This window comes from Microtus pennsylvanicus, chromosome 18 (assembly GCF_037038515.1).
Source record: "Microtus pennsylvanicus isolate mMicPen1 chromosome 18, mMicPen1.hap1, whole genome shotgun sequence".
NCBI classification, from domain to species: domain Eukaryota; kingdom Metazoa; phylum Chordata; class Mammalia; order Rodentia; family Cricetidae; genus Microtus; species Microtus pennsylvanicus.
Window position 1 is genome coordinate 40,871,036 of NC_134596.1, and position 11,823 is coordinate 40,882,858.

Here is an 11,823-nt window from a genome sequence, read left to right on the forward strand (position 1 = left end):
GTGAGGGGGTGCACACCTTTAATCCTAGCACGCAGGAGGCACAGACAGGTAGATTTCTGAGTTTGAGATCAGTCTGGTCTACAGAGCGAGTTCCAAGACAGGTAGGGCTACATAGAAAAGCCCTGTCTCCAAACACACACAGAGACACAGACACACAGAGACACAGACAGACAGACAGACAGACAGACAGACAGACAGACACACACACACACACACCAAAACCAACCAAACAAACAACAAACCTCACATCCCCAGACTCTGACCTGAGCTTGACCTGAGCACTCTCCAGCACCCTGAGCCGGGAAGAAACACGGTTTCTGGGGGTGGGAGGAACATCTCTGCAACCAGCCCCCAGAGCCCATAGGTGTGCTAACAGGTATAACACCCCCTTCAGGACCCCGCTCACGTGCCCCTCTCCTCCAGCTGTTCTTAGCTAGCATCAGCCCGACAGGAGACCGGAGCATGAGCACGGATCTAGCTTCAGTCCTCAGCTGCCCCTGACAGATTTGGTCACGTGATCTACCCATGGTAGCAGCCACGCCCTGGTCCTGTGTTTTGTGTTTTCTCTCCTCTGGCAGCTCAGGCCCTGCCTCTAGGAGTGAAGAGGTAGCTAAGTCCCTCGGCTGCTCAGAGGGGTCAGGGTAGGGCTACTCCAGCTTCCCTAACATTCCATGGTACTCTAGCAGGAAAACTTAATCCAGTCCAGGCTCTCCCACAGCTGTTCCCAACGCACACGGGGCCCAGCAGTGACGTCAAGGGCCTGTCTACACTTTCAGCACCGCGCGGAACATTCCTGTCTTCCAAACACTCTGAGAAAAACTGATCCATTTGGAAATTTCCCTTTGCCTGTCCCTGGCCCCTAAGTGGGGCCAGAGGGACCTGGGCCTCTGGGCAACTCTCTGTGTCCTTCACGCCACACTTTGGTCCACAACTCCTTCCAAAATAGGTCAGTTAGACAGTTCAACATGGTTACTGTCTGGGCAAGGTGCTGAGATCCACTTTATCAAGAAGGTGGCATTTAAGCTGAGACCTGAAGGAAAAGGAAGAGTTTCTGGGAGAAGTGAGCAGGGAAGGCCAAGGGACCTGCCAAACCAGCTCTTCCCAGGCCCTGTGGGCCTGGCACATGAGGGGCCACCAGGGTGTCTTTCACAGGCCTGGCTGGTGACCTAGATGGAGTCGGGGAAGGTGAGACAGACCGAGCCCATGCAGCCTCTACAACCTTAGGGAAGGTTCCTCACATCACCTTCTTGGGCCTCCAGGACCTCGTCCACAAACAGAAAGCAAAGACAATAGTGCTCTGGAGTGGGGGAGGGGAAGCCATCCTGCCTGGAGAGGCCTGTCAGGTGTGCAGGTCACTGGGGCCTGGATAGACTCAGGCAGATACCTGTCAGGCACCCTGAGCCACGAGGTTACAGAGACCATACGCTCCTTGTCACAACCCCCAACAGAGACGTGGGGCCTGGGACCCAGCGACAGAATCAACATAAAAGGCCTGGCCAGGTGAAGCTGAACAATTAATTCCACCTCCTGCTTGGGAGAATGCCCTGCTGAGGGCAGTAGCTTTCTGGTCAAGGTCCACAGCCCACAGCAGGGGCCAAAGTGTAAGAAGGTTAGGGGTGGAGACCTGGCTGTGAAGGGGGGAGCAACAGAGACGGAGGAAAAGACAGTGTCTGAGGACGGAAAGGGACGGGAAAAGAGAGACAAAAAAGACAGAGAAGGGAGGGAGGGAGGGAGGGACAGGTTGGGGTGGGCACAGAGAAACACCTGGGAAAGAGGTGGCTGGGACTAAGCTAAGACAGGTGTTCTCCTGTGTGAGGTGGGGCCCCCACAGGCACAGGAGAGGATTGCACAGAGACGAGGAGGCCAGAGCTTCCATGTTCTGCAAGTGTTCTCCAGAAAGCCTGCTCTGAATACCTTGTTGAAGCCTGTTTAAGTCATGTGACTGGCCTGGTCCCTACTCTCAGCTACTGGGTCTGTGAGAGGGCAGAGGTGGAGGATGATGGCCTAGCGTGTCAGGGGAAGGAAACAGGAAAGAGGGTCCCAAGGCTTCAGTTTCCCTAACCTGTCTCCATCCTATGTTCCTAGCCAGTCACCCCCTCCCTCGTCTAGCAGCCATGGCGGGTGTGGTGCGGGGTGTGCAGGGTGGGAGGGGACCTTCAGGATCCAGTGACACAGAGTTACAGGATACCATCTGACATGCAACCTGACCCGGGTGAAACTCTACCCTCGGGTAGAGTCCCTGTCTCCATCCTCAGATCTGGAGGGCATCGCCAGCCTGACTGCTGCGCGCGTCCACCCCGCACACGCCTCCCAGGACTCAGCCTCAGAGCGGGTTCCCGGAGCCTCAGAGCGGGTTCCCGGAGCCTCAGAGCGGGTTCCCGGAGCCTCAGACAGGTTCCCGGAGCCTCAGAGCGGGTTCCCGGAGCCTCAGAGCGGGTTCCCGGAGCCTCAGAAGGGAGGAAGGGCACTTTGGCCTCAAGGCTGGGGTGCAGCCTCTCTCCCCCAACCCGAGTCCTGTAACTGCGGCCGAGACGCTGGTGGCAGACACACATGCAGAAGTAGAGATCCTTCGTTCTAATCCCAGAGCCACTGGTTATGAACTTGGTGACTCACGGCCACCTGATGAGGTCACAGTTATTGTCTGTCCAGCCTTTCACCGGTGCCGTGAGGATCCAAGGACAGCACTTAGGCCAGGAGCTCTGAGGGGCGGCCCTGCGGGGTCCTAGGAACATCAATGGTTCCTTGCCCTCGGCTCACAGCTCCTCTTGTCCCAGCAGGACCTTCTTCCAGTCACTATTCCCTCTTGGCTCTCCCCAGACTAGGACACTAAGACAGGAATCCCAGCTAGACTATCCCCAGAGCCATTCATAGCACTGGACACAATTCTGATTAGGGCAAGGAAGTTTCCCAGGTCCTTAATGTCTCCATTACACCACATTCTTGGGATCTGTCCTGCATCTACATGTCCCCAATACACACACACGTGAACACGCATAGAGACAAATGTGTGCATACACACATGTGCACACTCATGCACACACACTCACATGCAAAGGTACATACACATATTCCAGACTTACTCTCCAAGATCCCACGGCTGCCCTCTGGGCCCTCACATAGACCACCTCCCTTCCTTACAGCCCTTTCTTTTGACTTCTGCCTCCTTCCTCAAGCCTGAATCGTTACCAGTCTGCACTTCCAAGGCCCCTTCCAGGAGACATGAAGGGCTGATAGGTTAGACTTACTTCCTAAGGGCAATGTGGGTGGTGAATCCCACAAGCCAACAGAGCAAAGCCCGGTGTTTCTACATGGATGATGCCAGCTGTACTGAGGTGCTTGCACGTGGAGGCCCTCACGTGGGTCTCATCTTATTAAAAAGGGAGAAAGAAGAAGAAACTGAGGCATGAAAGGGAGGACCTTGACCCAAAGGCCCACGGAGCTGTGCCAAGGAGCTCCCCCAACATAGTACATACAGCCTTCATCCCATGTCCCAGAGTGGTTGGAAGGCTTCAGAAACGTGCAAACAGGAAGCAAAGATACTCTTGCTGGAGCAGAGGAGGAAGGGTTGTGTGTGTGGGAGGCATCTGTCACTGTAGCCTTCCCAGGCAGGGCTGGGGGAAGGAGGGTCACTCACGTTGCCTTCGTCATCCACCACCTGGATCTGCCCAGAGTCGCAGAGTTTCACCACGGCCCCGATGGGAACATCAAACTCCTGGCCCGACTTCAGGTCCATCCACACGTAGTCTCCCTGTAGGTAGGAGATCCTGCTGCTGAGTCCGGAGAGCCAGCAGCCACAAGCTCAGCGCCCTCTCGCCCACCGCCACTGAGCCAGAGGAGATGGAGGGGGGAGCCCTGGCTTTCTGGGAACCTCGGGTGGTGGCCTTAGGGCTCACAGTGTCCTCTGTGCCTCTTCTGTAAGCCAGGGTCCCCTCAGGTGGATGGACTGAGACCCAGGAAGAGGAGAAGCTGAGGCAACCTCAGCCCAAGCCTGTCTAAAGCTGCGCTACCGATGACTTATGGACTTACAGACACCTGACAGACTAGAGACAGAGGCAGGAACACCAAGTCATGGCCATCCCACCCTAAAAGGGTCCGGGCACGGGAACCACCAGGCTGTGCCAAGCATTGCAGGCTCCACCAAATCATCCTAGCGATGGCGTCTACCATTTCTGCGGAGCCCGGGCAAGAGGCCACACTGATCCCTGGCTTATAAGGAGAGCCCAGACCTTGGAGGTGGTGGGGGAGGGGGAGGGGTTCTATTTCCATTCTCTGCAGCATTAGGTCCAAAGCCCGGCTCTTAACTCCAGGTAGCCGAATCAAAACCCAGATTCAGAGATCTGAGCTGAGACCAACTATATTCCAAGCTGGTGTATTCGACAATCACCTACTAAGGGCACCTACTGAGGACAAAGTCCTGGTTGATTTAGACGAGGCTGTGACCAATATAGAGTTTCTATTCTAGTTAAAGAAATTAGAATGGCAACAGCTGAGCAAGGCTCTTCCCAGGATCCCTATGGACGCTGGTAAGTGCAGTAGAAGGAAGAAACTTGCAAGCAATGGCAGGAGAGTGGCCATGCCAACTTGGCAGCCAATGGACCACGCCAGGGAGAAAAACCACTACACTGGGATCTGAGGGGAAAATGTAGCCCTGCGGAGAGAACAGCGGGAACGCATATGCAAAGGTCCTGGGGCAGGAGGGGATGTGAAGGAGGCCGTTACAGGGAAGAGAGAAGTGGGTGGGGTCCAGGACAGAAAGGTCCTTGGAGAACCTGGAGGTAAAACATACACACTCTAATCTAATAAAATGTGTTCCCTTGGGGAAGGGTTCCCAAGCTCTCCTGGAGGGAAGGAGAACTTGGTATCTCTACCAGCATATAAGCTCACAGCAAGCGTGGTTGGAAATGCAATGGCCTGGTAATCTGGGTCACTGCAGACCCATGGGGCCTGGCCAGGTAGGAACAGTTCAGGGCCTGGACTCAGGGATCCTTCTCACTGACCCCTGGGCCTCAGTTTCCTTGCCCTTCAGGAAGGGGGAGGGCTTGGATGTATAGTTATTTCCGCTTCCTTCTCCCGTCAGAGCTGCAATGGGCCCTGGCTTGCTCGTGTGAGTGGACTTAGCACATGCCAGAGACAAGCCAGTCAGTCCCAGGCTCTGCTTGACGCCAGGAAAATGATCAGGTCCAGAACTCAGGAGAGGTCATGTGCACTGAGCATCCTTAGGAAAACTGGGACTCCCCACTGCTTCCCAGTGCCTGCCTTTTCAACACTCACAACTGCTGGACACCTCACTTCCAGCCCTGGGACCCCTGTGCCCGTCCACACCTCTGCAACAGGGCTTCTCCTAGGCTTCCTCAGCCCTGCTGGGTCGCACTGATTCTGCACTCTGCCATGGCTGTATGTGTGCACTGCCTGTCCTTGGGGACAAAGCAGACAGAGACTGGAAGGTGCTGTCCAAGGAGGAGCAAGCCAGGCTACCCTGAGATGAGTTATGACAGGGACATGGAGCCACACACACCCAGAAAATGGCACTGTTACCACTTTCTTTCTTGAGACAGGGTCTCCTGTAGCCCAGGCTGGCCTCAAATGTGATACATGACCAAGGATGACCTCTCTATCATATAATGCTGTCATACAATGCCTGGTTTATGCACTGGACTCGAACCCAGGGCATTGTGAGTTCTAGACAAGCTCTTACCCCCTGAGCTGTCCCCCCTCCAGTCCCAGGGTTTCATTTTGACAGCTCTGCTCTAGCAGCTGTGTGGATAATGGAGTCACCTGCTGATCTCACAGCCCAGCACGACACTGTCTGAAGCAGGGTTGGGCCAGCCTCTCACCCATGGCTCCCCAGAGCCTGGCTCAGAAAAAGCCTCTGTGAGAGAGAAGCCAGGGGAGTGTGAGGGGCTGTGGGCACGTGTGTGGTGTGAGTGTGAGCGAGGGCACGGGACTGTGTGTGAGGGTGTGGGGGAGGGGTAGAGAGAGTGAGCACAGAATCTTGAAGCAGTGGTGTGGTTCAGAGGAGAACACTTACCCAGGATGCAGAGGGTACAGGCTCTATCTCCACACTACGAAGGAAAAAGACAGGCAGAAGGGAGGGAGGGCAGGAACATTCACGCCTACTGGCTCAATTGCCAGTTGACCAATCTATGGAAGTCCCAGAACCTTCCAGAAAGTTAAATGTTCCTCTGAAATTAACTGTTCCTTCTGCTTTCATGATACCCTCTTGTGACGAGTTCCATAGCTCTGTTTTCTCAAAAGAAGTTAAAATGCCCCTGCTGTCACCCAGCCAGAACCCTAGGAACTCCAAGTCCAGGGCTCTTCCCCCAGGTATAGCCCCAAGCAAGACAGGCTAGGGTCTCTGGTTGAGTGACTCCCAGCTCTAAAGACAGACTGCAAACCTAGACCGCGGACAGCCGAGAGCCAGGTCTCTGACTCACCAGTGTCTCCTGGCCTTAGCACAGCGCCTGGCACACAAAATAGTTTTCCCACTGAAAGAACACAGAATCATCAAATTAAGATACCTTGTGTGCACCAGAAATAGAGGCTCAGAGAGGGAAACTGAGGCACTCAGGACACAAAGAAAGCAGGAATGACTAGACTCTTTTAACTTCAGGCTGTCTCCAGGAGGGCAGTGACAACCGTTTCTGCCCCAGGCCACAACTTCAAATGCCAAGTTGGAGGCTTCAGGGAGAATTCTGAGACCAGACGGTCTCTGAGCGGAACAAAGATCTGGCCAGAAAAAGGCCTAAGGCAGCTAGGACACAGGGATCTGTATTTTACAGGTGAAGACACTAAGGCCCAATAAGAAACAGACTTGGGTGCGCTCCCTGTCAGTTCTCTCATTGGCAAGGCTGGCAGAGAGGAGAAGGAAGCCATGAATAACACCAGGCTCCAAGTCCCAACCCACTAGGCCCACTTCCTGTGGCAGACTCCACACCACCAGACTGCCCAAAAACATGCCATGAAAGGGACCCCTCTAGGGACGTCACCTTACGGTGAGGATCCCATTTGTAACATGGCAAATGCTTCAGTTGGGGGTGCCTAACTTGGGCCAAGTCTCAGATTTTCCTCATCAAGTGCCTGGCTCGGGGGATCCAGGCTCAGGCCCCCTCCTGCTATGCAGACCCAGCCATGGAGACTATCCATGTCTCCAGCACACTCCCTCTCCACGATTCCTCTCAGGAAACTGGCATTTAACTGCAGGGAACACAGCGGTCAAGAGAGGTGGGTTCCAATTTCAGCTCTGCCACTGGTGCTGTGTGGCTTGGTCGTAGCGTTCAGCTGTGCCAGGCTTCGCTTTTAGAAGTCTTGGGGAGGGAGGATACAGTGTCTCTGAAGACCAGAAGCCCACAAAAAATGCCACCTGTGCCTGCCGCCTGCCCTGCTTCTGAGCTTGGGGTCAGAATCACATCAATGCCAACCTACATGTTCTCAGCCCCCTCCCGCCTCTTTCCTCCTCTGGGACAGGGCTTAGGTCTCTGTGGAATGACAGGGGCCTGAATTAGAACATGGCCCCTCACTCATTTTCCTAACCTCCCTGGGACATTTCATAGGCGGTGGGGTGGGGGAGAACCAATATATTGCCACAGGAATGTAGAAGTGGGAACTGTAACAGTTACTAGCTTGTGGTGGAGGGGGGGGTTCTAGGATGCCCCTCTGTGTGTCTGGGGGTGCTGCATGAGCTGGACACCAATAAAAGTTGGGGATTCTATTCTTCACTTAGTCCAGCTAGCCTGCCCCTTCCCCACGACATCCCTGGTTTTCCAGGGGGCAAAAACTCCAGACCCTGAGAGGTGTGGCTTAACCCAAGTTGATACCAGAGTCCCCAATCCCATGCAGCATCCTAGGGATGCAGTCTCTCGTGCCCCTCTAGCTCCTGCAAACCGCTTGGCTTCTGATCGACCCCGAAATTGAGGCTCAGGCCAGCGAGCCTTCCCCTCCCGGCCCGGGGCTCACCGGCATGACCGCGAAGGTCTTGAGCGCTTGGTTCAAGCTTCGCACCAGAGCCCATTTGCCTGGCGCCTGGGCGGGAGCCTCGCCTGGGTCAGCAGGGTTGCCGGGGGACTCCATGGTGCTGGTGCGCAGAGTCTGGTAGCTTGGCAGCAGGACGCGATGCGGGCTCCCTAATTCACCTAATCCCGCGCGACACCGGCTCGGGAACCCTAAACCCGGCCATCTGCCACGGGCCCATGGCAACAGCGGCTTAGGTGACGCCCTGTGGGTCTGGTGGGGAGGGGGCACCGCGCTGCTGCGACCCCTCCCATGGAGGTACCTTGACACCCCCAGAATCCCGGGAGCGTCTCTGGGACCGTAGCCAGGAAAAGTGGCTTCAGGAATCTCATCTTGGCTGCAGTTTTGGAGAAAATTGGTCTGTTTTCTACAGAAGGAAAAGTCAGACAGCTATCGGGGAGCACATGCAAACTTCGAGACATTTTAGGACTACAGGGAGGGTCTCTCTGGTTCCATTGCCGCCGCCGCTGGGGATCGAAAGCTGTTTTGTTTTTTGTTTTTAATCTTCCCAGGGAGCCAGCCATCTTAGGGTAACTGAACCCTGAAGAACTTGTCTGATCCTCCTCCGCAGGACCCAGGGGTTAGCAATAGATGGCATGGTGGACTCCCAAGGACCTGGAGCCACCATGATGGCTTAAGCTTGGCAGCGCTCCTGCGTCCCTGCATCCAAGCAAGAGAGGCACCAGGCTCCAGTCAGGACTGAGACATGAGCGAGCTCCCGGAGAAGGGGGCGGGGGGAGGGGGGGAGATACAACTGTCCGTCCAGGATGCTCTCCAGCTTCCTGCTCCACTCTCATCTGCTTCTCTGCCCTCCTCTCTTTTCTCTTCAAGTCCACCTGTCTCTTTTGTAGATAAACCTCCTGGTCTGGAATCCCAGAAGCCCACCTGCTGCTCCCTTAGCAAACACCAGCAGGGAGCTGAGTCAGGGAGAGCCCGGAGGAGAGTCAGAAGCCACAAGCAGCTCAGGCCAGGCCTCCATTTACCCACAGGTCCCAGTCTCAGGCTCAGGGACCCAGGCTAACACGTGCCTGCAGACACTAACCCTTTCTACCCTCAGGAACCCTGATCATAAGAGCCCTTCTCCACCAAGCCCAGAGCCAGAGTACCTCTCCCTGTCTGCCTGCCCACCGTGAGCTAGCTGCAGACTGCAGAGAGGAGCTGATGTGGACTCTGGGCGTTTCCCATCTTTCCATACAGAAGCCTTTTCTGAGCACAAGCCCAGAGCTGGGCACAGAGGGCCCTGCAATCACAGCGTATCTTTGAGTTCCCCTCCTGGTGGGGTACACACAGATAAGGAAGCACCAGGAGATAAGAGGTCAGTGCTGAGTCACCTCAGCTCTGTGGACTCTGGAGTCAGACAGCTTAGGTCCAATCCTACCCGGCCACAAAGCTCCTTTACCTGGGTACCTATGTTTCCTCCTCTGCCTGTCACAGGGTGGCAGTTCCACAGGGGTCCTGTGGACTCATAGACTGAGCCAGGGCCGGCACTCTGACCGGTGCTGCTGGCCGTTATTAAGGGAGGGCATCACGAGAGCAGACACTGCTAAGGACACCATCTCCAGGACATCCATGAGGGGAAGAGTGCCCCAGACAGAGGGATAGCACAAAGGGCTGCAAGGGATAGGGGAGAGGGCAGACAGTGGGTCTGGTGGCTTGAGAAAGGCCCAGCAGGGGGTTGGGAGGTCGACTCTGCAGGTGGCAGTGGAAAAACAGGTCCTCCCCAAAGCGGCAGAGACAGAGAGAGAGAGAGAGAGAGAGAGAGAGAGAAGAGAGAGAGACTCCTTGTGTGCTAAGAATCTTTACTACATGTGCAGCCAGGTTCTCTTCAGAAACCGTGGAGGGCAGAAGGCAGGAGGGTGTTCATCAAATGTCAAAAGAATCCAGCTGTGGTAGCTCACACCTGTAATCCCACAGATGCAGAGGCAAGGGGAGTGGACGTTTGAGACCAGCCTACCCTGCATAGTGAGTTCAAGACTGGCTTGGGAAACATAGCATGACTCTATGTTTAAAAGAAAAAAATCACTGGGCAGTGGTGGAGCATGCATTAATCCCAGCACTGGGGAGCAGAGGCAGGTGGATCTCAGTGAGTTCGAGGCCCTCTGGTCTATAGAGTGAGTTCCAGGACAGCCAGAGCTGTTACACAGAGAAACCCTGTCTTGAAAAACCAGATAGATAGATAGATAGATAGATAGATAGATAGATAGATAGATAGATAGATAGATAGATAGATGGATGATAGAAAGATGATGAGAAATGATAGATGATTGATAAAGATGATAAATAGATAATAGATCAATGATAGATAGATGATAAATGATAGATGATAGATAGATCAATGATAGATAGATGATGATGATGAGAAATGATAGATGATAGATTGATAGACAGATGATAGATAGATAGATAGATAGATAGATAGATAGATAGATAGATAGATAGATAGAAGGTACAGATGAGAATCTTAAGCCTGGCGTCATGCAAAGGGGACACTGAGGATCTGGAGAAGTGGTTTAGTGGTTAGGAGAAGATGCTGTTCTTCCAGAGGAGCTGAGTTCAATTCCCAGCACCCACAAAGTGATTCCCAACCACTTATATTTGCAGCTTTAGGGGTTCAGCCCCAGGCATGCATGTGGTGTATAAACATAATGCAGACGAAGCTCTCACAAACATAAAATACAATAAATGAATCTGAAAAAAAAATTATGGGTTTTTTGAGACAGGGTTTCTTTGTAGCTTTGGTGCCTGTCCTGGGACTAGCTCTGTTGATCAGGCTGGCCCCGAACCCACAGAGATCTACCTCCTGAGTGCTGGGATTAAAGGCATTCACCACCACCGGCTGACTAAATCCGAACAAAGAAAATTAAAAACATAACTAATGATAATAGCCGGCATGTGATTCTCCCTTTCCTCCTCCACGATCAGAAACGCACAAAGTAGTGATAAATCTATGATAGTATGTTTGAAACACAGTTTGTAAAAATGTACATTGTGGAAACAGAACAGAGGCGGAGCTGTAGAGGCTCAGGTCTCGTATACCAACAACGTTAATTTGGTCTCTGTATTGTTATCTATGTAACATATTAGCTACAAGCCTGAGAGAAAACATAAAGGAAAATAAACCTTTAAAAGTTTTTTTTAAACAATGTCTGTTTTTAAGAATTTATTTTTACTTATATGTGTGTGTGTGTGTCTGTGTGAATGTATGCTGAGTGTGTGAGTGCTCAGGTTGGACTCCTGGGGCTTGAGTTACAAATTCTTGAGTTAGCTGCCTGACATGGGCGCTAGGACCTGAATTCGAAGCACTCTTAACTGCAGAGCCATCTCTCCAGCACAGAAAGTTTTTTTTATAAACACAAAGAAGGGGGAAAAAATCATAAAGAGGAGGTGAGAAGGGAATCAAAATAGTAGATGGGAAAAGATCCCATCGATTAAATACAAAGGCAGCAGTGATGAGGGAACGGGGAGAAGCTGAGTTACAGAGAACAAAAGCTGAAGGCAAAGGGCCTTGGCAGGGCGCTGGGGATGGAGCTCAATCCGCTGAGGGCTTGCCTAGCACGCATGAAGCCCAGCTCGGCACAAAAGCAGTCATAGTGCCTGCCTGTAACCACAGCCCTGGGGAGACAGGGACAGGAGGAGTGACAGGCAAGTTCCAGGTCATTCTTGGCTATCAGACAAGTTGTAGGCCAACCTGGGATCAAGGGGACTGGTCCTCAGCAGTAATTACTTTAGATATAAGTGGATTAAATGCTCGATAAGACTGGATAAGAACACAGGGTTCTACCAGGGGCTGGACACACGAGACTCACTTTGGATCCA

At 53.3% G+C, this 11,823-nt stretch overlaps 1 protein-coding gene across 1 annotated transcript in view; it reads right to left on the bottom strand.

Moving 5' to 3' along the window:
• Positions 1 to 8,032, bottom strand: part of Myo7a (myosin VIIA) — a 60,268-nt gene extending 52,236 nt beyond the window's left edge. Inside the window, exons 1-2 of the mRNA XM_075952418.1 lie at positions 7,954 to 8,032; positions 3,635 to 3,748 (exon numbers count right to left, since the gene is read on the bottom strand). Of these exons, the coding sequence (XP_075808533.1) occupies positions 3,635 to 3,748; positions 7,954 to 7,959 (120 nt within the window). The 5' untranslated portion in view covers positions 7,960 to 8,032. The remainder of the gene's footprint in view (positions 1 to 3,634; positions 3,749 to 7,953) is intronic.
• Positions 8,033 to 11,823: the final 3,791 nt, after the last annotated feature.